At 40.0% G+C, this 25,863-nt stretch overlaps 1 protein-coding gene across 1 annotated transcript in view; it reads right to left on the bottom strand.

The window, feature by feature from the left end:
- LOC149231201 (GTP-binding nuclear protein Ran1B-like) overlaps positions 1–23,026 on the bottom strand; it is a 35,764-nt gene extending 12,738 nt beyond the window's left edge. The window contains exon 1 of the mRNA XM_089381571.1: positions 22,836–23,026. Coding sequence (XP_089237697.1) covers positions 22,836–23,026 — 191 coding nt within the window. The remainder of the gene's footprint in view (positions 1–22,835) is intronic.
- Between the last annotated feature and the right edge of the window lie 2,837 nt (positions 23,027–25,863).

Here is a 25,863-nt window from a genome sequence, read left to right as displayed (position 1 = left end):
TCATATTGGAGCGACAGTCTGAGAATAAATGGCCTAGGGCGTGGCATTTTCGATAGCGGAATGGTACATGCTCATAATCTATTGTTTGTAACCATTCATAATCGTCATGGTAGAGGCTTACCGCGTCCGGGAGAGCTTTGCTGAGGTGCATGTATACACAGATCCATGAATAGGAGGTGTATCGCTTCAGCTTTGTCTCCTCTGCCACTTTAATGAATTCGCCTAAACCACTCCCAATGTCTCGCAAAGAGTCTACGTCCCAATACTCCAGAGGGAGAGAATAAAGGCGCAACCACACCGAGTCCTAGCTTAGATATTCTTTTTTCAGGTTAAAGCGTTCGATCCATCCTCTTAGGTATAACCATGCTGCATTGAATAAATATGGTCCTCCATCCAATACCCTGTTTCAGTCCTCCAGACAATTGAAAATGGCAGTAAAGAAGCCCTTAGGCCCTAACTGTAGTGTTATATGCCTTTTTGGCTTCCATTTGGCTGTGATCCAGCCGTGCAAAGCTTTCTCCATTGGCCAAAGGCCAATGAACCTTCCTAGCAAAGCATGATCCCTCATAAACTGGATCTGAGTCTTGATGTGCTAACTTGGGAGCTCGATTTTGGGTCTGTCAACTGCTACTGGCTTGCAGGTGTTTGACATCACTCATGGTTATTCATTTGTGTTGTTATTCGTTGGCATATTTTCATTCTCTATCGATGTATCTTCTGGATGGTCCATCCTAACATTTTAATTCTATCGCAGGCCGTTTTCCGTATCAGCGGGGGGAGGCATCATGTCCTCCCCTTGAGGGGATTCCATTGCATGATAGTTGTTCCTTATTGTGCTGTAGCTGCCTTATGGTTGAAGGTTAATGGAAGAACAACACAGTCTGTGAAGGTCTGCCAGTTGCAGAGAAGCGTCAAACCCTAAGCGCTCCACTCTCCATTTTCTTTTTTTTGACATAAACAGTTAGTTTTTATTTAAAATTCGGCAAATCAGTTGTCCAGGACTTTAACACTAAAACCCTATATTTCCTTGTTACAGTCGTAGGGAAAGAAGATTTTTCTTTTGAATAGTCCGCTGAATGAGTTACATTGTGAATGCAGATAGAGGCTTGAAAAAGAACTTGATTTGGTTTCAGAATGGTGCCTTGAAATTCCGCTGCTTTTGCTTTCCATGACGTAGCTCTGCTTCCTAGCTTGCAGAGAGGAGATCCAATGCGCCGGAGTGCCGCATCATCCCAAGAATCACTACATTTTCTTTTCGAAATGTCTGGCGGAGTGTTATATAGTGTTCAAGAATGCCAAGAGTAGTAAATTGGCCTTGAAGAGGCCCTCGTGAATGTAAGGACTTTGGACACCACATATCTCCACAATGGTATGATATTGTCCACTTTGGGCCTAAGCCCTCATGGATTTGTTTTTGGGCTTTACCCCAAAAGGCCTCATACCAATGGAGATATTTGTCCATCCTTATATACCCATGATCCTCCCCACTTCTAGTCAATGTGGGACTTTGGTCGTATACCCAACAATCCTCCCCTCGAACAAAGGACCATCAAGCCTCCCCTCAAATGATTATCCATCCGTCCACTCTCTACCAACCATGATTCTCCGCTCCAATGCGTTGGAAGCACACGCCTTACATGGAGCACCACCTGTCTCGAGAGCTTGCTCTATCCCAGGTCAACTCCTCTTCACCGTGTTGGGACCAGGACACGTCCATGAAGAATCCGGAGCACACCGCCTGTCTAACCGAGCTCATCCACGGATCCCATCGTGATATTACCGGGGCCCACCACCTTCGTTCGGCATTCCGAGGATTCATCCACTTGGCTAACTTCGAACTTGGCTCTGATACCACTTGTAAGGACTTTGGACACCACATATCTCCACAATGGTATGATATTGTCCACTTTGGGCCTAAGCCCTCATGGATTTGTTTTTGGGCTTTACCCCAAAAGGCCTCATACCAATGGAGATATTTGTCCATCCTTATATACCCATGATCCTCCCCACTTCTAGTCAATGTGGGACTTTGGTTGTGTACCCAACAGTGAACTCCCCAGCACCTACCCAGATGCAGCAGTGAGTTCCAACGATGAACAGAGATTGAAAATGCCACAGTTGCATTCTGAATTTTCCCTTGTGGATGAGTCCGCGTTTCCTAACAGCAGCCAGCTCAAAATGGTTCGGTCTTGAAGTCTGGAGAATCTGAATCAGTGAAATGCTCAAAGGAACAAAGGCCCAGACAACTCCAAAATTAAGGAATGCTGCAGTCCAATTCAACATCATTTACTAACAGAGATCTCCAGCTCCTGAGAGAGCCTAGGTGGGCTGGCAAGTCCGCCTGTGAGTTTAACTTCCTTAGAACATGATAGAAGGATATTTTGTAGAACTTGGGCAATAGTAGTCTGATTTTTTTGAGGATTGGGGCTAACTACACCTGAGAAGGGATCTTTTGAGAGTTCATAGCCTGTATAATTAGTTTGGAGTCTCCAAAGACTGAGATGGAGAGGAGACTCCTCTTGATAGCCAGATTTAGACCCTGCCATAGAGCAAGAGCCTCTGCTCTATTGTTTGTTTCATAACCCAGACCCCAAGAAAAGCACAACTCAGTTCAGCCACCTGGGCTTAAGATAACTCCCTCGCCACCCGCCTTTCCTGGGTTACCTTTAGAGGCCCCATCGAAGAATAGGCAGTGATCATCCAAAGTAGATCTCCATTTGATGAATTCTTGTTCTTCTAGACGAATTTCCCAATGAGAAGGGGCTTTAGCAGGAGGAATGGATCTATTCTGATGATTTGGAACAAGCTCTTTTAACCATTGATCTTCCTCGCTGTCCAGAATCATGCCATTTCTTATGGTGGGTTTGGTTTCTAAGGCCTCCCCCAACAGAGCTTTGATCTTAGTGATAATTCTGACTGGGTTACAACTCTCCTCCCTAAATATTCTGTTGTTCCTCTCCAACCACAGTTTCCAGCATGTGAATTTGGGGATCCACATCTAGCCAGTCTTGAGAAGGCTTTTTTTGGAGAGACAGAATGGGGATAACTTGGCCCAGTTTCTTAGCAGGTCCTGAATATTTCCTGGAAGCTCTATTTTGTCAGGTCCTAACATCAGGACACCCTTCCAAACTTCTTGAGCAAAGGGGCACAATAAGAACAGGTGGTTAGTTGTTTCTTCATCTGATGCACAAAGAGGGCACCTGGAGGGACCTTCCATTCCACGCTTCCTCAGGTTATCTCTAGTGAGGATACTTTTATGTGCCAGAGTCCAGCAAAAGAAGTCAATTTTTGGGAGAGCAAGAAAATACCAAATAAATTTCCATTGAGTTGGCTCTGGGGGGATGCTAGGGATAGCCATCATACTTTTGTAACCTTCTGCTACTGAGTAAGAGCCTGAAAGAGAACCCCACCCTCTTTTGTCCTTAGAAGAGGCCTTTAAGGGAGATTTTCCTTGGAGAAAATCCAACAATAAATTGGCTTCACCATCCAGCCAATGAGGGACCTCCGAAATTCCAACCATCCCATAGACTTTCTGCATCATTTGTCCAATTGGACATGTCCCAAAGGGTTTCCAGATTGCTAGCCTGAAGCCATGCTCTGATATTTTCCAGTTCTGCCATCTGATTCAAGGGCTGATCTCCAAGAATCGAATCTTCCCAAATTTTTATTTTTTTCCCATTACTTGGGATCCAATAAAGCTTATGATTGAAAAGTTTCAAAGCTATGAGACAGCGTTTGAAAACTGGTGATCCTTTGGAAATTCTAGGAGGCTGGTCCAAGCACCTCAAATGCTGCCCATGAAAATATTTTTTCCACAGAACTCTCTTGCTCCAACTAGGATTCCCAGAAACAATGTTCCAAAGGAGCTTGGAGCCCAGAGCAAGATTTTGGGTTGCCAGATCCCACATTTGGAGACCTCCTTCGAAGAATGGCTTCTTAATAGTGTCCCAATTAACTAAATGGAGCCTTCTTTCATTATTTTTCCCTCCCTCCCACAGAAATCTTCTCAGGAGACCATCCACTTTACTAATAAAGGTTTTAGGGGCTAGTAGAATGGAGTTCTAATAAACTGGGAGACTTATGAGAACAGATTTCATAAGGATTACCTTCCGAGCATTATTCAACCATGAGGCTCCCCAAGCTTGTATTCTAAGTTTTAGCTTGTCTAGCAGGGGTATCCAGTGAGCTACCTTAGGATTTGATTTGAAGATTGGGATCCCAAGATACTTAAATGACTCCCAGGTCAGGGTTCTTTTCCATTTCTAATAACCTTGTTATGTCTATCAAATCTTTGATCGAGCAATTCTAGCCATAGATCGTGCCTTTTAGATAGTTAATCTTGCTGCCCGAAACCTCCCTATAAATGTCGAGCTCCCTCTTGAAGGTTCTAGCAGAATTTATGCTAGCTCCTCCAAGCAATAATGTATCATCAGCAAACTGGGCATGATTTATGTCTTTAACATTGTGAGCCATTCTCAGGCCTGGCATAGTTTGGATCTGTTGACAGTAGTCTAGCTGGAAGCTGAGCACCGAAGCTTGAATGGCATAAAGAAACAGGGACAAAGGGAAACCTTGTCTTAGCCCCCTCGAGGCCTGGAAAAATTCCATTGAACGACCATTAACCAGAGGCGCTATCCAAGGGGAGGCAATGCAGGCTTTCACCCAAGTTATGAGAACTTTTGAGAAGCCAAATTTCTCCATCACAGAAAACAGGAAATCATGTCTCACCCTGTCAAAGGCATTTGTCAAATCTAGCTTAATCACCATGCCTTTCTCTTTTCGATGACAGCTTGAATGAATTGTTTCTTGAATCGGCACAATATTGTCAAGAATCTTTCTCCCTTTTATGAATCCTCCTTGGTTTTCAGGGATGATGACCGATAGAATTTTCTTAATATGGTTGGCTATTATTTTTGTAATTAGATTATAACTTGTATTACACAAAGGGATGGGCCTGAATCTGCTGAAATCGGTGGCGCCTTTGTCTTTCGGAATCAAGGCAAGGAAGGTTGAGTTGGTACTGCCTCCAATCTTGGTGCAGGTCTGAGATTTACGGATCATTCTCAGAAGGTATTTTTTAATTGTAGGCCAGCAAGTCAGGTAGAACCTTGCAGTGAGCCCATCAGGGCCCGAGGCTTTATCCAGATCCATGTAATCCAAAGCTTCTTTAATATCATTCATACTGATCAGAGCAGTCAGCATAATATTGTCAGAATCTTGAACACAGTGAGGAATAATATCAATGAGATAGGCTTGAGAATCGATAGGAGGGTCTTTCGGGGCAGAGTAAAGATCTTTGAAGAAGGAGTGGGTTGCTCGCTTTATGCCTTTAGAATCTTTAACCACAATGTTTTGATAGTGAATTTCATTTACTGTTTTGAAGTGCTTGCGTGCTTCAGCTTACTTATGGAAGTAGCTTGTATTTTTGTCTCCGGCCTGTATCCAAAGATTTCTGGACTTCTATCTCCAAAACTCTTCTTCATCCCAAATTGCTCTATGGAGATCTTTTTGCAGCTCTACTTCTTTTTGAAGAAGGATTTGAGTTACATAAGAATTTTCCATATTTAATTGATGGCCTGCTAAACTGTCATGCATCTCCTTTCTTTTGGTGGTGGGCATTTTCAACCTTTTGGTCCACTCCTTGAGCTCCCTTTTAAGTCTCCTCATTTTTTCTTCCCACACAAAGAAAGGGGATCCTTCATGAACTTGCCGGTTGTAGGCCTTGGGGACCACCTCCTGGAATCCTTCTTGATGAATCCATAGAGAACTGAATCTAAAGGGAATGGGGCCAAGATTTCCATCCAAGGAGAGCTCAAGCAGAATGGGTTTATGGTCAGAGGTGTAGTTCGGCAGAATTTTAGAGGTGGCCATTAGACCACAAGTCAAGAAGGAGGATTGGACTAGAAATCTATCCATATGAGCAGCAATGTGGCTGGGGCCTATCATATTGTTTGACCAGGTGAATTTCCCAGATGTGGGCTTTATATCCTCCAATTTCCAATGTAAAATGAGGTCTTCAACCCATTCTATATCTGGGTCCCTGACCAGCGAGCCCCCCTTTTTCTCTTCTGCAGCTAGCATAACATTTATATCACCTACAATAATAATATTTTCTGGGTTGTGCAAGAAAAGATAGGACTGGAGTGAGTCCCAACAAATTTTTTTCTCAGATGGTAAGACCAGAGCATGAAGATTGAACATACTTACTTGGTGGCCAGATTCTTTATGGAGGAGCTTAGTGAGTAGCCAATGGGGGCAACATTATTCGTGAACCATATCATATTTGGAGCTGTCCCAAAAGGAGGAAATCCCTCCAGAGGCGCCTCTAGCGCTGACTACTCTCCCTTGGCCTTTATGCCAGAATGCTTTGCTTACTTGGAGGAGTTGAAGGTCCTCCAGTTTTGTATCCTGGATGAGAAGGATTTCAGGCGAGTACATCCTTACAATGTCTTTCAGAGCTTATTCTTTCAACCTGTTGCCTAACCCTCTGCAATTCCAGGAGACGTATTTCATTATTTACTGGATTGGAAGGTTGTGGCTCCTCTTGGAGCCTAACCATGCTTGCGCCTAGATCTGGTATTCATCATTCCTTTGAGAGTTTTCTAAGATCCTTGGAGAACATCCAGATAAGTTTGTACCTCTCTCTGTTTCTTCTTGGACTTTCGACCCCTGGCCAACTTGATAGGAGTGACTTGTGAGCTATCTGAATCTGAGACTCCATCTTCTGAATCTCCCTCAGAATTGGATCCCAGAATGATGCGCTCCTTATTTTCTTCTTTTTCCCCTTGTTCATCCTCTGATGGAGGAAGGGTTGACTTTGCCTCTACTTCTTTCACTTTCTTCGACGGGTCTTCTAGTTCCTCTTGGGTTCCAATGGCATCTGTCTTTACCCCAGAGGAAGAACCCTCTTTTGGAACTTCTTTGGCTTTTTTTTTAGGTCGGGGCTTCACCAATGGCCCTGAAGTTTTCTTCTTAGTTGGTTTTGGGACTGCCTTGCCCTTTTTTATTTCTTTCCATCCTTCTTCGTCCACTTTGTCCCCGGTTGGAGTGTTGCACAAAATATTGTCACCATGACATTCTGCAGTCAATGTGAGTCTATCATCACTCATACTTTCCTCCTATGCAAGTCTTAAACCTCAGCACTTCGTGTCAAGCCTTGAAAAATGAGAGAAGGTCCTTAAAAATCTCTAAAACTCTAGTTCTGCATGTTCTCTTAGCATTACCTGCGGTCACGCACCCCCTGGTCATGTCCCCTGCGGACCTGCCCACTCTGTTTCTGTGTAATGGGTGCGGACCCTTGTAAAAGTCAAAAAGCCGCAAGTACATTCATAAAAATTCACATTGGGTTATTTCTGGAAGCTTCTAGAGGGAAACTTGAGGTGGCAAGTTCTCTCCTTGGTGGTTCATGCATCTGATAACTAAAGGAGCTAACCCCTTGATGTGAGGAGCTTATCCCTTTGAAGGAGGACTCTATCCCTTCATAGGTGGACCTAGTAACTTCCTTCCTCTGCACTATAAAATGAGGCATTGGGCTGGTTACTAAGGAGGTTGAAAGATGAATATTTTTTAGGGTAAATGCTGTTGGAATTTAGGCTTCCTAATTGAGCTTGAGAGGAGAGATTACATACCTTTTGACCTCATTGGGAAGAGTGTGAAGCTTGTCAAAGTAGAGGAGATTCTTGCTTGGACCCTCGGAGGAGCTTGTACAACATCAAGGTACCAAGGTTGTAAAGTTCTTCTTTGTTTAAAGTTAATACAATCAAGTTTATTTTTCTCAATAAGCTGTCTCTTATGGTTTATTTCATGGATTCCTTGATCACCATGATGAATATGATTTATTATATTGGCTATGTAGGTGTTATTTGATGTGTGCTTGTTTGTGTTTGCAGGTTCTTAAAAGGAAACTCATTTGGACGGTCGAAATGCAGCTTCCACAAACTAGCGTTGGACTTAAGATAGGGTCTAAAACACCTATTGGTTTTTATTTATAAATTGCAATATTTAGAGAAAGGTAGATTTGCTTGTTTTTCTTATCGCTCGATATCAATTGATATTAGGGAGATCGGCCTTGTCTGCAGGAACGATTTATCCGGCCGACAAAATGGCGACTCCGCTGGGGACTTGAATTTTGGTTTTTGCCTTTACTTTTACTTTGACTTGAGAAACTTTTTCTCTGTTTCTGGTTTTTGCTTGATGTGTGTGGGATTGGGTAGTTATTTTAGATTTTGAATTGTTTTTGTTTTTCATGCTTTTGAAAGAGGACCGCACGTTCTATTTTTAACACAGTGCGGACATCCCTGCACTGTTGCTTTACTACACAGAGCGGTACCACACCTGGTTATACCAGACGCCTGTGGACCCTATCAAATTTTTGAAAAACCTAAAATCTATTCATCCAGTTAAGCTTAGGATTTGTTTATGTTTTTTAGCCTCTGCCCAGATCTGCATGTGTCTTGTCAGAAATTTCTTGTAGGCGAGTTCCATTCGCATTTTGGTTTTAGGTGATTTTCTAGAAGTGTTGTGTGCTTTGTTTGATTTTCATTTGGTCTTTATAGTAACTTAGAGTTTAGAAGCCTAAGAAACCTCAGATTACCCTGGTTTTTGCTGGTCTTCTTAATGAGTTTGATTGATTTGTAAAATCTGCTTTTGGTGAGCAATAGTTCTCGTTTTCTCTTTGTAAAGCTTTGAAAGAACTTGTTTTGAAAGTTTTGAATTTCATTTTTAAAAAAGAAAACATAAGATAGGTGTTTGTTGATTAATTTGTTATTCTGAATGAATTAGTCCTTAGTTTGCTGAATAACTAAGTAAAACGTCCCCGAAAAGATATTTTGTAAGCTTTTGCTTCAATTAGGTTTTTAGAAGTTCTAGATCTCAAGATTAGATTTTTTATAGTTTTGAGCGTTTTCTAGAAACTTTAAAATCTCTTTTGCAAAGAACTTGTTTTTTGTAGTTTTTGAGTGTTGAAAAGAAAGGGATATTTTCGTGAGCATAATTAGTAGTCTCGTTTTTTAGTTTATTGAAAAAGACAAAAGTTTTTCTTTTCATTTATTTGTTAAGGAAAGATTTGTTTTTCAAGCAATTGCATTCTCAACTCTTTCTTTAGCTAGAAATTCATTGAAGAAAAAGGATTGTTTATCATCTTAGGTGCATTTTTAGTGTTTTGGAGTCGAGTCTTCACACCATAAAGTTTCATTTTCACACCTTTTGACTTAAGAAACAACCATAAAAATAATGCTTAAAGTAAAATTTATCTAGCAATATTTTTATTTCTAGGGATATTTTTCACCAACATAGCTTAGGATAGTATCTTGGAGTCGGGAGTAATTAACTCTCCAAGATAGTTAAAACAAACAAGTAGCTATATCTTGCGGTAGGAGATAAATTCCAATTGTTACATCTATGCTCTGGGAAGCTCCTATTAGAGGAGTCAAGCACCAGATCATATCCGAACCAGTGGGGTAATCAATCCTTCCTCATTGGGAATGATAGAAGATATACACGTATTAAAAACAGTAAACCTCGGATTGACCATTGTCGAGGAGTCTGGGGTCACCTGTTGGTAAACCTTGGATTATGTCAAGGAGCCTTCAAGGGGATTGAGCTTTGTTACTCTGCCCTTGCGTGTGTATCGGATCACAGACTGTTCCCCCGGGTATATTTGTTTCTGTTTGTAACCATAGTGACCATAATCTATACGATTCTTTCCTAAGGTGATGGTGGAGGGAAGATCCCACTCTACCTGGAGCAGACATCAACTAGACTAACTTGGACTCTCTGGGGGGTTCTCTTCACTCGAGATGGTTTATTGAAGAAACTTGTGCCAGTGTGTTTCATTAAGCAAGTTGTCGGGTTAATTGTTCCAACCGCCATTTCTATATTGAATTATGGGATGTTGGATTTCATCACCAACTAGTGTTTTTGGTATGGAAAGTTACTGTTTGTGTGTGGTTTGAACTCGTAGATTTTTTAGGCGTGTGATTCAAATTGTTTGGTTCTTTAGAGACTTTAGGTTGTTTTATTGATATTTTTCTTTGTTTGCGTGTGAATTAATTAAAATATTTAATCGTGGCTGAATTACTGAGACAATCCCATAGACTTCGGGGGCAACCTCCCAAGTATTCACCAAGCTAGCTTGAAGGGCTATGAGCTCCTGTAACTCCTAGTGACAGTAGACTTGGGTCACTGGAAGAAAGAGAATCTTCTTTAGTTGTTCATCCTGATTATCAAGTTCAAGCAACAGAGTATATTTCCGAACCAATTTCATTTTCCGAAGTTACTGGTAGTTTTTCTTCTACTAGTGAGTTAGCCGAAGAACCTGAAATTTCTGAGCCTAAAACTGAACCTGCTTCTACTCCATCGTCAGTTTTTGCTTCTCCAACTTCCAGTGGTCCTAGTTCACCGAGGGTAGGAAGGATCATTATCCAAAATCTTCCTTCTGGACTTATTACTATCGAAGAACTTGTTAATCCGGAAGAAGGTATAACTATCCCTGAAAATCAACAAACTCTAGAACTTAGGGAGTGTGAATCAATCTTTCACAGTGCACCTAGGAGGGACGCTTGGTATCTTTCATTGACCAATTTTTTAGAAAATCCGGGTCTCAGTTTTTCACCACCTCTAGTCCCTTTTCATCCAACACCTAGAGGTTATTATCCTCCTTTGAATATGTCGAGACAATCATCCATGTTTTCCTGATCACCAGAAACATTTTTGTATGGCGGTCCTTCTGTTCCTTCTGGGTATCAATCACTCATTTGTACTTTTTCAGGAGCATCTCCTCAACCTGTTGAACATGGGTTGTTGACTGGTAATAACAGAACTAAGCCGTTGAGTGTAGAAGACATTATTATGATGTCAGGTACCATTCCAAATCCACAACCTCAAGGTAGTCAGTTATCGCCTGGGGGGCAACCTCAAGGTACTCAATTATTGCCTGGGGGGTAACCTCAGGGTACTCAATTATCGCCTGGGGGGCAACCTCAAGTTACTTAGTTACCACCTGGGCGGCAACCTCAAGGATAGTACATACCTCAGGGACAGTACATTCCTCAAGGTCAACCCAAAACTCAATACGCACCTCAAGGTCAACCCCAGTATCAATATGTACCTCAAGGTCAACCCTAGTTTCAGTACATGCCTCAAGGTTATCAACCTCAAGGTCAGTACCCAACCCAAGGTTTCCAAGCACCTTCAGGTCAATCATTTGTCCAAGGAACTGGAAATGTACCTTTGAATTATCAACCCTACCCTCAACCTGGTTATGTTCCTCAATATGCTCAACCTTCTATGGGTCCATACCCCAGAATGAACATCATGTGGGATCCATCACAATCTCAACATATCTTGCAACCTAATGTGTAGTTGTCATCTCAATCTAGACAAGCTTTAGTTTCTGGTTCAACCCAGCAACCCATCCAGCCTACTATTCAAACTTCTGCACCTAGTGTAGCTCATCAGTCTGGGCCTTGTTCGCCTCGAACTCCGCTTCAAACGACTGCTGGAACTACTGTAACTTCTGTTCAATCTACCCCACCTACTTCCGGAGTATCGGCAGCTCCGGTTTCTACTGTTCCTACATCTACTCCTCAAGCATCTTTACCTCAGTCTGGACCCACAATTCAGACTTTGGTTCAGATGCCTATAGGACAACCTCGTCCAAGTACGGTTGTCACAAGTCAACCTCAATTTACTTATCAACCATACCAAGGATAGTACCAATTCGGTCCTGCTGTGCAAAACCCTGTCTATCAGTATCAACTATACCCTGGATATACTTATTAGCAACCTCAACAACCGCAGTACGGTCCGGTTAATCCTGGTTTTCTAGGAGGATATAATATCCCAAATGCAATTCCAATTCCAAGTTATCCTGGATATCCTCCTCCTGGGGTTGGTCTTATGACCCAGGGCTTTCGAGACCCTAACCATCAGTTACCATTCATTACAACTTTGGACTTGCCTGATTTGTCACGCCTTACGAATGATCTGATTAATTATCTTTCGTTTTGGCCGCCAATGCCGAATAAGTTTCCCAGTGATATCCCAAAGTTTGAAGGTAAATCAAGAGAGGATCCATCAAACCATGTGATGACTTATCACCTCTGGTGTGCATATAACTCCATTATAGATGATTCAATTCATTTACATCTTTTTCAACGCACTCTGATTGGTCTTGTGGCCAAGTGGTACATTGAGTTACCAGGAGCCTCTTTTTATAACTTTAGTCAGTTAGCCACTTCGTTTTTAACTCATTTTCAGTTGCCTGTCAGATATTACAATGGCACGGAATTATTAACTTCATTAAAACAATCAACATCCAGTTATATGTCAGATCACATTCATGAATGGAGATGTCGACGACGTTTAGTGAAAGTTTTTATTCCGGATCAAATTTTAGCATAATGGTTTGTTAAATCATTATTACCTAAAATCACTAAGGATGTAGCTAAGGCAGGAGTTGTTACTGAAGAGCAAGTAATTGCTCAAGCTCAATACCTTGACCTCATTTATACGCAGTCATGTACTTTACACGAAAAAATCCCCGACCTTCCTAAACAAAATCAAATAACTGCAACTCCTTCAGGGTCTCATGCCGCTGACGGTATGATTGGTTCAGTTAACACCAAAAGTAAGAAGAAAGCTTCAAAAAATTCTTCTCCTATCATAACTTTACCAGATTCCCTGATAGGAGACTCTTCCGCTGAAATTCCTGCCGATATTCATGTTGTAGAATCATCTACGGCCAAATAAAAATCCGACGGTAAAAAGAAAGGGAAGAAGAAAAATAAGCAAAATTCGAAAGAGAAATCAAATAAAACAGAATCTACTGACGAGAAACGTAAACCTCACTATCCTTGTCTCATTTGTGATGAAGAGAATTTTACAAGAGACTGCCCTCATCATGCTGAGGTTGCGAAAATCGTCAAAGGTTCTCAAACGCCTGCTGTCTTGAAGGATTCTTTCCCTAGTCAAGATAGTAAGATGATCGGCTCTTCCTCAAATGCCTCAGAAGAACCCATAATGATGATGTCCCATGTTAGGATTGCAATGTGAGCACAAGATTATGGAAGTAAAAGTCCTGTTGGTGGTAAGGAAGCAGAATCTTCTAATTCAAACCCATCAACTTCAACTCCTGGTTCTGATCCGCTACAGATCGAGAAACCGAACCCAGACTTAGTAATCAAACCACCTGCTAAAGGTATACTTCGAAAGTTAGATTTCAATCTGCATGTGAGAGCTTCTCAGAACTATAACATTGTTGAATATTTAGCTATTTCCCCTTCAGCAATGTCGTCTTTGGAGGTGCTGTAATCATGTCCAGCATAGCGTAAATTGCTATTGTCGGTTATAGGAGCTGTTGATATTCAGGACTCGAACCTTATAATCTTCGATCTAGAAAATAATACACCTCGCTTACCTCATCAAATGGCTTTCCAGATTCCAGTGTTAGTCAAAAACATACCTTGTTTTAAGACTGTAACTAATGAGGGAGCTTCAACGTGTATTATGTCGATCCAGTGTTGGAGATCACTTGGTTCTCCTACACTTAATCAATCCCCGATGATTCTAAAGGATTTTGATGGCTGTGGGTTCCATCCTTTTGGCATTCTACAATATTTACCTATAAGGGTTGGAGGAAAACTGTTAATCTAGATGTGGAGGTGGTTGATGCCCCTCTAGATTACAACCTTCTCTTGGGTCGTAGTTGGTCTTACGCTATGACTGCTATTATTTCATTGGTCTTGCGGCTTATAGAGTTTCCTCATAATGGAAAGATTGTAACTATAGACGAGATAACATACTTTTCATCCAACCCAGCCTCTTCTGAAAGTATCTAGCATGTCGGCAAAACAAATATCCCTTACAAGGATGTTGGAGTAGGATTAGTTAAAGATTCTAGTTTACTAGGGAATTTCTCCTTTCCTCCTCCTAACGTATCGCCTTCTACTGCAACCATTCATATGATTTCATCAGACACTATCGTTTATGATGATCCCTGGAACATACCTTCTGAATTTGAGATGGATTCATTTGGTGATGCGATGCCTTTGAGTTCCTATGAAATTGTGTATCAGGTTGTACAGTCGTTTTCCGACCGTTCTTCAACCGAAATTGATCCAATGAATGTGGTCCATGGAGAATCACTTTCAACATCGAACTCAGATTCAACAATTTTTTCCGAACTTGTTCATACTGATGAGCAGATTCGTGAAATTTTGTTTGTTGATGACTTACCATGGGAAGATCTTCATCATAGATCTTCGTTCTTACCTGAGATTGATCATTTTGAGAATGATTTTTCATCTATTTTTACTACTGATTATGTCAAGCAACCACAAAATCCATTGCAAAATCCTGATTCTAAATTAAATTTGGGAAATATTTCTCAAACTGTTCCTATTGACATTTCAGTTAAACCTGAAATTATTGAAAACATTCATATAGGTGCCTCCTGTACGGAAAATGAACTCCAAACTTATAAGGCCCTATTTCAAGAATTCTGCGACGTGTTTGCCTGGTCATATGAAGAAATGCTAGGAATTGATCTAGAAATTGTTGTTCATGAAATCAAAACTTACCTGGATGCTAAACCTGTCCGCAATGTTTGCGTCAGATCCACCCATGAAAAGCTGTTGCTATTAAAGCATAAATTGAGAAATTACTTAAAGCAGGTTTCATTTATCCAATTCCCTTAACGGATTGGGTATCAAATATTGTTCCTGTTAACAAAAAGCAAGGAACAATAAGAATATGTATCGATTATAGGGATATTAATCGAGCCTATCCCAAAGATAATTACCCAACTCCCTATATCAATCAAATCATTGATGATTGTGCTGGCAGTGAAATGTTCTCCTTTATGGATGGTTTTTCCGGTTACAATCAAATCAACATTCTACCCGCTGATCAACCAAAAACGGCTTTCATTTGTCCATGGGGGACATTTGCTTATTGCAAATTACCATTTGGACTCAAGAACGCCAGAGCAACTTTTCAAAGAGCTATGTCTTACGTGTTTCATGACATCAAGCACATTGTGCAACCTTATCTCGATGATTTACCTGCTCATTCATTACACATATCCGATCATCTCACTCATTTACGAGCAATCTTTATGAGATATAGGCATTACCGAATTAGGTTGAATCCACACAAGTGTGTTTTCTGTATAGAAATGGGTCGTTTACTGGGATGTCTTGTTTCGAAAGTCGGAATTCATGTCGATCCCTCAAAGGTTGAAGCTATTGTCGAATTGCCTCCTCCTTCGACTCTTCACCAACTCCAAAGTTTGCAAAGGAAAGAAAATTTTTTACGTCGATTCCTTCCTAACTACACCGAGATAACAAAGGGTATTACCAGGTTGTTGAAACAGAATACTCCATTCTTTTGGGATGAGATAGCTGACAAATCTTTTGGTGCACTTAAACACGCGTTAACCCATGCACCATTATTGCATCCTCCCAACTACAACCAGGATTACTTCTTGTATCTCGCCGCCTCTCATTCCACCATCGGAATGGTGCTAGTTCAGGAAGATGAATTCGGTAATGAACATGTGATTTACTACCTTAGTCAAACTTTGAATCCGACTGAGTTAAAATATTCACATGTGGAGAAATTGGCCTTGCCAACTGTTCAAGCTGCCCAAAGATTTCATCATTACATCTTACTACGCAAAACTACCGTAATTTTTTACTGTAACACTCTGATCTATATTTACCAAACAATTGCTAGGGGGCAAGTATTCCAAATGGATTGTTATCCTGTAGGAATTTGACTTGGAATTTGAAAAATCCAAGTCAAAGAAATCTTTAGTTTTTGCGGAGTTAATGTGTGACTTCCTGCGTGCTGATACTAAAACTGTGGCGGAAGAGCCCATTGTAGACGAATCCTTGTTTCTTATCAGCACTCTTGATCCATGGTATGGAGATATCAATCTTTTTGGCCTGAAATTTCATGATCTCAACCATGGAAAATACATTTCCAATCCCAACAATACAACATTATTGGACATACACTCTATCGTCGTGGGATGGACTCTATTTTCTGACGTTGTTTAATGCATGAAAAAACTGAAAAGGTTTTAAATGACTATCACTCTGGAGCGTGTGACGGTCATATGTCTGGGTATGCCACAGCCCAAAAGATATTGCGCGCTGGCTATTTTTGGTCGTCTTTGTTTAAAGATTGTATTTATGCAGTCTGAAAATGCCACAATTGTCAAATTTTTGATCGAAAGATGCGTGCTCCACCTGCTCCTCTCCACCCTATAGTTGTCGTTGGTCCTTTTGCGAAGTGGGGTATCGACTTTATTACATGTAGCCCTCACTTGGTCAGGGGGCATGCGTATATCATCCTTGTGGTAGATTATTTTACCAAGTGGGCCGAGGCGATGCCTACATTTTCAGCAGATGGAAAAACTGCTGCAATTTTCGTTTTCAATCATATAATTGCTAGATTCGGTGTTCCACAAGCGATTATCATTAATCATTGGCGTCATTTTCGAAACATCATGATGATTGAACTAACGTATCAACTTGGCTTGCGTCATGATAGTTCTACTCCATATTACCCGCAGGCTAATGGTCTGGTTGAAGCCATCAACAAAGTTCTAGTCATTATGATCCGATGAATCATTGGGATTCATAGGTCGAATTGGCATAACACGTTATTTTCAGTGCTTTGGGTATATCGAACCTCAATAAAAACATCAACTGGTTTCACTCCTTTCCAACTATTTTACGGTTTGGAAGTTGTGTTACCCATTGAATGCGAAATCCTGTCATTGCAAATAGCCATAGAATTACTTCTAGCCACTTCCGAAGAGGAGAAATGTTCGTTGTACTTGGCTCAGCTAGATGAGAATCGACGTGATGTTGCACTAGCAATCAAAACTCATGCCAAATGAATTAAAGCTTAGTATGATCGAAATGTTACACCTCGTAATTTTTTGAAAGGAGACCTAGTCTTACTATACGATCAGGCAAATGATAAGTTAGGGGTTCGAAAATTCATACCTATGTGGCATGGTCCTTATATTTTTAAGTGAAATATGGCGAAAGGGGCCTATGAATTGGTAGATTTTGACAGTGTCTCTTTAGGTAAACCCAGAAATGGTCTTTATCTGAAGAGATATTATGCTTAAATCTAGGTGTGGAGATTTTAGTTAAATTAGTTTTTCTTTCTAGCTGATGTGTTTTAGATTAGAAAAGTGTGCTTAGTTTAGAGAGTGATTTGGTCATTATTCCTGCTTATCTTGATTTTACTCTTGATATTGTAGATGTCGACGTCTCTTCAAACATACATTGGTTTCACTGATGGTGCTTGTCGTAATACATGGAACACTTCTTCCGCAGCTTGGGTTATCTATTCACCCTCTGATGAGTTGGTATCTATGCATGGGGTAAGCCTCAGTCAAACAACGAACAACATTGTAGAGTATAGTGTAGTGATTGAGTTATTATCTGAATCCATCTCATTTGGGATTCGGAGTTTGGTTGTGAGGTTAGATTCTGAACTCGTTGTGTTGCAGCTTAATAGAGTTTATGCCATTAGAAATCCAGTGTTATTAAGATTTTTTTTTAGAGTTCGTCTCTTGGAACGTGAATTTTACTATATTGAATATCAACATATTCCAAGATATTTAAATACATTAGCAGATGCAATTTCTTCTCGAATGTTAAGTAGACATTTGCAATAATCAAACAGTAAATTTAAAAACATTCCATAACATGTTTTATAGGATAGACAAGAATAGTGATATAGCATAGCATAGAAGTGTGTCAAATATACATCGTCTTCGATCATAGGTTGAAAATCACCTTATGATCGGAAAAAATGATAGTAAAAAAAGAAAAAATGTCATATGAGTCTACAACAGGCAATCATCCTATCACTGGTGATGATCATGATAAGAAACCACTGCTCGGGCCACCCTACAAAGGAACCTCCTGAAAGGTCCTGAGACCCCAATCACATAGCGCTGTAACCTAAGAGGAATGACATCTATGCTAGTCTCTGGAATATCTGTTGTCAAGCACTCTAGATGGTTTTCCAATTCGGCCAGGGTCTCTATAGATTCGTCCCATGGGGCTAGTACTGCTGCAGCTGGGTGTCTCCTCTCATAGGGCTGGAGAGTGGCTAGTCGCCGTGGACCCACATCTGCATTTGAAACTTTTTACTATCAGTTTTGGATGATTTAAAAAAAAAAAAAATTAGAAAATGTTAAGAATGATTTTACCTGAGTCATCCCATTGCTCTCCTAGTGGAAGAGCCATGTCTGGGTCACCACGATAATCTATCCTAGCATAAGGAAAATCCTGAATCGCAAAAACTTGGTTCTCCAACCAATGAAAATACTCAGGAGGAAATCAAACAACCTCTGAACCCTCCTCGGGATGACAGGCCATAACTGCAACCCAATGCATCAATTTGGGCTCTTGGGGAAGTCCAACTCCAACGGAAAGATGCTGTGGCACCAACATCGGGACGCTCTCTAGACCAAAGCTCACAACTAAGAAACCATATCCAAAGTTTTTTAGCTGTCCGTTCTTTGCTCTGGTCAGTTGGCATTTTACATTCTCCAACACAGCTTTGCACCAGTTGAAGATGGTGCCTTAATAGCAGTCTACTGCCATTCGCATTTGTGATCTAGTGGCTACATGCAGTGCTGCGCTTCCACAGATTCTAGTGGTAGCAAATGAAATCACTTTGAGTTCAGGACGGGAGATGGTTTTGATGTAAATCCCTTTGTCCTTTGTTTGGTCATTACAAAACTCTAGCTGGAGACTATCGACAGATTGGCCACCTGGCCTAGTCCCGAATAGAGTCAAATGTTCACCTCTCTTGGGCAAGCCAGTCAAGAATTAAATTTCCTCTAGCTCCATTTCGAGTTGGTGGCCACCAATAATGAAACACTGGTCCTGTATATTCCATCTGTCCACCAGCCACTGCAAAAAGTCTACTTGGGCCCTCATGCCAGGTATGGCCCAGAATTTAAATAACCCACATGCCTTCAATGCATCTATTGAAGGTTGATGATTAATTGCTGCAAGGTCCACATCTTTGTGCTCCCATTCCCACCAACTGAGCATTGTGTATATCCTACATTGAAGGAAAAGGCGGATTAGAACATTTTAATTCAAAGTTTTTGGGCAGAAATTGAAGAAATTTAGCTATAAAATCTATGTCGCAGGGTCCGCACTCTCCAGTTAGGGACAGTGCGTGGGTCCGCACTCTGCCCAAGCAGCAGGTTCGGGCCCCTGGCTTTTTCCTCTGAAGGGAAAAGTCGGGGTCCGCAGGTTTCGCATGCTGAACCTGTGGACCCCCGTGAGCGGTATTTTAAACTAAATTTTTCCCAAAAATCAAAATAGAAACCTAAAAACAAAATTCAAACAGTTGAAATGCAAGATTAAAGTGATGTGGATTACCTGGAGGTGACAGTTTTCGATTCCAACAGACGGATTTTCCGCAATCTTCACAGGAAATTTCTTACCCAAAAGCTCTCTTGTCTCACTCTGAAGTCAAACGATAAAAATGAATTTACAAAAGCCATTTTTATAAGTTTTTTTGAATAAATGAATTTTTAATTTGTTTATTTTTCACTTTAAAGAGGTAACTTTTTGATGCATTTTTATTTTTAAACAGGTATGAGTAATGTTTGAGTTTTTGTGCAGAATATCAGATTTTTCAGGCAAAATTGATCATTTTCAACAAAAAACATTATAGTCATCTTTAAGCTCTTTTTTGACTCCTAAAATATGAAAAGATTGGTGAGTTTTTCTTTTTAAGCTCATTAAAACGGAATTAAAAAGACGGTCCACCTACAGCTCTTTTCTGACCGCATAAACATGAAAAGATTGCCAGATTTTTGTCGTTTCAAATTCGATATTGGTTATAAAACGATGTGTCCTTGATCGCTTTTTTACTTTTTCGGATCAGGACTACCAATTACGAAAAGTACTCCTTGATCGTAATGGTCAAGTGGTTCTCTCAAGTATTATTTTATACTTTTTCGGGCTTGGGAGACACAAATTTATGAAAAAGGACAACTATGGAGTTTTCTTAAGTTTTTCTTCTGACTCCCTAAAATTGAAAAACACCGAGTTTCTCCTATACTGGACTCGTTAAAATTTAACAGTAAAGGACCTGTTCAATTATAAACAGGAATAGACCACTCCTTCTTAGGGTTCGAATTTTAAACTATTTTGGACTCATTTGAAGGATGAGATTATAACCAAGCAAATGTTATCCTCCTCAAGCTTGTCAAAAATAAAGAGGTACTTGCCAGAAATGGTGGGGGAAAAGAGAGAAAAATGAACTTGTTTGTTATACTTTGTGTCTCAGAAAAGCATTCAACCACTCTTGAACACAACACTTTTTGTTCACCTGGGTTGGGAAATCCTTTGCCTAAATAGTTAATCAAACCATATGGAAAGTCTTCAGCCAGTTTCTGGGTATTAGCTTTGGGTCAATTGTCACCAAACCATCTGCAGTGTCGTTATGTGTTCAAGAGGTTAGTGCAAATAAACCATTCATCTACAAAATATCTGTCATTCATCTTGACCATCCCTGAGTCAGTCCTTGCAAACATATTTCTTCAAACTTGATCTATTATTTCGTGTTGTGGGCTTGCCTACGACATATCGCTTTCTATTAACTTCAGCTCATTATCTAGAAAGATGATCTAGAAATCGTCAGTACCTTGAAATTTGCATGCCTCAATGGCAGGTTTCTCGCCTTCAACGACAGGTTGCATCATTGACCTTCGATCAAAGGATTCCGTGACATGTTCGACATCAACTCATCTATTCACATTTCATGGATTGTACTGAGTACTTTGAGAGCCATTGACATTACTGGTGGTTTCTCTCACACTTGTTAACAGTTTACATCATTGACTGGTAATCAAGTGGTTTCTACCATGTTCGACTTCGACACATTCATTCACATGGATAGAATCGTACTATTTCGGGAAGTGGAAATCAATACCCTGGATCTACTTTCCACCATCCAGGCTGTGAGGAATTTTGTTATTCATTATACAGGAAACTATTCATAAATAGATGGTTGCGCCCATACTGTGTCTACATATGTCTATACTTGTGATGTATTACAAGATTATTCCTATATCAGAGAAGTTTAGTTAGTTTTCTAGTCAGTTTTTATCTGAGTATGGGAATGTCTACCTCAGTGATGATATGATAACATATATATATTTTGTATTGAATGTTTTTACAGGTTCCAACCAGGCTCTCCACAAGATGATCCTCAAAATGATAAAGTACTTCACTCTTCTTAGATGATAATGAAATCCTCATCTATTACAGACTTCGCACTTTAGTGGGCAATCTGTTGCACAAAATATTGTCACCATGACATTCTGCAGTCAGTGTGAGTCTATCATCACTCATACTTTCCTCCTATGCAAGTCTTAAACCTCAACTCTTCATGTCAAGCCTTGAAAAATGAGAGAAAGTCAATAAAAATCTCTAAATCTCTGGTTATGCACTTTCTCTTAGCATTACCTGCAGTCCCGCACACCCTGGTCATGTCCCCTATGGACCTGCCTGCTCTGTTTCTGTGTAATGGTTGCGGACCCCTGTAAAAGTCAAAAAGGCGCAAGTACATTCTTAAAAACTCACTTTGGGTTATTTCTAGAAGCTTCTAGAGGGAATCTTGAGGTGGCAAGTTCGCTCCTTGGTGGTTCATGCAACCCATAACTAAAGGAGCTAACCCCTTGATGTGAGGAGCTTATCCCTTTGAAGGAGGACTCTATCCCTTCATAGATGGACGTGGTAACTTCCTTCCTCTGCACTATAAAATGAGGCATCGAGCTGGTTACTAAGGAGGTTGAAAGATGAATATTTTTGAGGGTAAATGCTGTTGGAATTTAGACTTCCTAATTGACCTTGAGAGGAGAGATTACATACCTTTTGACCTTATTGGGAAGAGTGTGAAGCTTGTCAAAGTAGAGGAGATTCTTGCTTGGACCCTGGGAGGAGCTTGTACAACATCAAGGCACCAAGGTTGTAAATTTCTTCTTTGTTTAAAGTAAATAAAATCAAGTTTATTTTTCTCAATAAGCTGTCTCTTATGGTTTATTTCATGGATTCCTTGATCACCGTGATGAATATGATTTATTATATTGGCTATGCAGGTGTTATTTGATGTGTGCTTGTTTGTGTTTGTAGGTTCTTAAAAGGAAACTCATTTGGATAGTCACAACGCGACTTCCACAAACCAGCGTTGGACTTAAGGTAGGGTCTAAAACACCTCTTGGTTTTTATTTATAAATCGCAATATTTAGAGAAAGGTAGATTTGCTTGTTTTTCTTGTCGCTAGATATCAGTTGATACTAGGGAGATCGGTCTTGTCCGCAAGAACAATTTATCCGGCTAACAAGAGCTTTTGGGCAATTTCGTTGGAAGTGTCCATGTTCGTGACAGGTTCTGCATTTGAAAGGAAGTTGCTCGTAATCCAATTTTTGATAGTGATGCCATTCTCTAACTATAAGTTTTACCACTTCGGGTAGTCCAGCTTCTAGATCAACTTCCACACAGATTCTTGTGCAGGTATATTGGCCCTTGTTATTTTCTTTGTCAATGAAATGGCCTAGGCCATTTCCAGTCTTCTGCAAGATGTGATAGCTCCAACAATGGATCGAAATATTGGGAAGCTAGACCGAGACTGGGACCTCTTTAGGGGTATCGATTAAGGGATCGAAGTCAGGGGTCCACTCATTAAGATACAGACCCTGATTTCCCATAAAGTACAAACTGTTTCTGAAAACCAAATCTTGATCTTCTTTGGAGGTGAACTAGAAAATGAAATACCCTCTTCCAACAACATAGCAGAACACATTGCTTTCTAGCTGGGGCCTCCAGTTGTGTTGGATCCAATCATCTGTTGATTTTGTAGAGGGCCAGCATCCCATAAATTGTCCTACCAACCCTCTGTTAGCCGGGGCTAGGGCGATTTTTATTGGTTGCTCTTCTGGCAGGGCGATCTCAGGAATTTCCTCCATTTTTTTGATGAATTTCGGGACTTTTGGAATCAAATGTTTCTTCCCTTTCTGCGAGAGAAATCTTCTAAATGCTTCTTCTCAAGAGATTGGTGGGGTGGGAGAAGGCTCCCCACCCCTTGGCGCACTCATGGTGGCGGCTACGCTCCTCTGTGATCGCAAAACCCAGATGCGGACACTGTGCCAGCAGCAACACTGGCAGGAGGAGGGAGGTAGAGCCTGATTGCGGGGATGTCGGGAAGGATTGAGAGCCTAGCAGTAGGGGCTGCCAGGGAGGGGGCCTGTGGAAGGCTGTAAGGGCCGAGGAAGTAGGGGCACGGGAGCTCCAGTTTAGAACACGCGCGCAAATCACCCTGAAACTCAGCGTTGCCTTCCATTTTCATTTGAAGTGAAATATCGTATTAAACATAGGTTTGATCTAAAGTGGTCATTGTATTAAAGATAAAGTTTTGTCTTAAAATATTTTTGTCTCAAAATACTTTTGTCTTAAATATAAAGTTTTCTCTTAAAATTATTTTGTCTTAAATTGTTTTTGTCTTAAAATAATTTTGTCTTAAACTATTTTTGTCTTAAATATAAAGTTTTGTCTTTAAATTTTTGTCTCAAACTATTTTTGTCTTAAATATAAAGTTTTGTCTTAAAATTTTTTTGTTTTAAATTGTTTTTGTCTTAAAATAATTTAGTCTTAAACAATTTTTGTCTTAAATATAAAGTTTTGTCTTTAAATTTTTGTCTCAAACTACTTTTTTCTTAAAATATTTTTGTCTTAAACTATTTTTGTCTTAAATATAAAGTTTTGTCTTAAAATCTTTTTGTCTCAACCTATTTTTGTCTTAAAGTCTATATTTAAGACAAATCAATTGATATTAATTTTTAATGTAAAATAACTAAAATAAAAAATGAGTTTTTGAGACAAAAGATTTCTTTTGTCTTAAAAAAATGTCTCAAAAGTGCCCTTGGTGTAGTAGTGGTGGTTGTCTGCTAACTTAACGATCCACTCATATAACTCAGATGGAAAACATGCAAAGAAAATGTTGTGGATTTCAATGTACAAGAGGCGATCCAACCATTGTTCCTTAGATACTCGCAGATTTCTATTTTCCTGTGTTGTGAACTTGTGAATCTTCTTGTCCAACCATTCTTCAGTTTATTTCTTTGTAGGATTTCAGTGGCATGACATCAAACTTCCTTTATGCATATCTTGGTCCCGGCAACGGAACCATTTGTTGGCTTGTATGGGCCTGACCCAGTTTCAAAGGTGATTTAGCCAAGCAAATCCCGGTACTACTGGCCCTTTCAGCAACAGTCTGCGGAGCCCAGACTGATCTCACCCGAAGTAGTATGGGAGGGTGCTAGAACTAGGTTTCCACACCCTAGGGATGTTTGTCGGGCTTTTGGAGGTTTGTGGTTTGACCCGTCGTTATGCGCACTTGCTAGTCCTTTGCAACCCGTGCTATTGTTTCCGCGCAACCCTACTCTGGGCGCGACCCATATAATACCCAAGTTCCTTGCTAATTAACTGATTACTTAACTTTTGTGTGTAAGATTTATGATTATTACAACATATTTAGCAATCATATCAGTGCGTGCAATACATAAACCAATATAAACATAAAGAAGATAATGCACAACAACTACACAAAAATAAGAACCAACTTCTCGCTATTAATCTTCAATCCTGATTACAGACTCGACACCGCCCTGCGCACTGAGCTGCAGAGCCTCTTCCTACTACTACGACCCAATACACATAAAATCTACTCTAAGCTCGACCCATTCCTTTGCTACTTACTCTATCATCAACTACCTTTACAACTTAGAGCCTCGCTCTATTTATATAATCCCATGGTCCACGGACCATGGGTAGGTCGACATTACTTTACATTACATTACATTACTTTAGGGTGGACAACCCTATGACTTAACCTCTACTTCACGCTTCGCGCCTGCATTTCGCAGAGTCTTACAAAACCTTTGACCAAAACTTGGGCTTTGAGCTCCAAAACCTGCTGTTTGGGGATTCCATGCTCAACAATTCTTTTAAGTAGTATGCACTATCTGTAAATTTTTTAGTCTATGAACATGAAGATTTTGAAGAAAAGTGTTTCCATAAATTTTCCTTGTCGTGGTTGCTTCAATATCATTTAATATTTTACTAAATCCATGTTTTATGATGATTCCTCATACATTTTGTTAATTTTGTTTCCAGAATTGTCATGTGACTAGAAAAGGATAGTTAATGTTATGGGTGTTTTTTCTGTATGCCAAGGTTGGTTTAATTTCAAATCAGAGCCCATTTCTATTTATTTTATATTCCATACTTGAGGATGTCACGAAAATATCTTCCCTCTGTATTATCTAATGAGTTTATAGTTTTAATAGCAAAAGCGTTCATAATAGTTATGATAACATTTAAATTAATTGTTTTATTTTGACAAGTGCTTGAATTTAGAAAGTACTCATACTCATAATGTTTTCCTAGGAGGAAGAAAAACGTTAATTCTCTGTCATTTTTCCCTTTCCTTATGTATGAAATATATTTTGCGTTAGTGATAATATGAAAGAAACAATGTACCGATGTATTTATTTAACATGCATCATTTCAATTGAATTAAGCTCATCTGGAAGTCTAATATATATAACACAATAACAATGAAGGAGATTATTTATTTCTATTATTTCGCCGAGTTTGAAAGTTGTTGTCGCATCGCTATGTGTTCTTATTTTATCCTAATTTCTGAATATTTCAACTTTACTCAATTTCCTAAGGTTCAGGTTTATTTCCTTGTCTAAAGTTTACTTTCATATCAACTCAAATGGTTTCCATCTAATGATATTTC

The sequence above is a fragment of the Pinus tabuliformis genome, chromosome J, assembly GCF_031772625.1.
Source record: "Pinus tabuliformis cultivar Carrire ecotype Pingquan chromosome J, CPIR1, whole genome shotgun sequence".
Classification (NCBI taxonomy): Eukaryota; Viridiplantae; Streptophyta; class Pinopsida; order Pinales; family Pinaceae; genus Pinus; species Pinus tabuliformis.
Note: the sequence above shows the minus strand (reverse complement) of the source record. Positions and strands in the feature narration are given on the sequence as shown.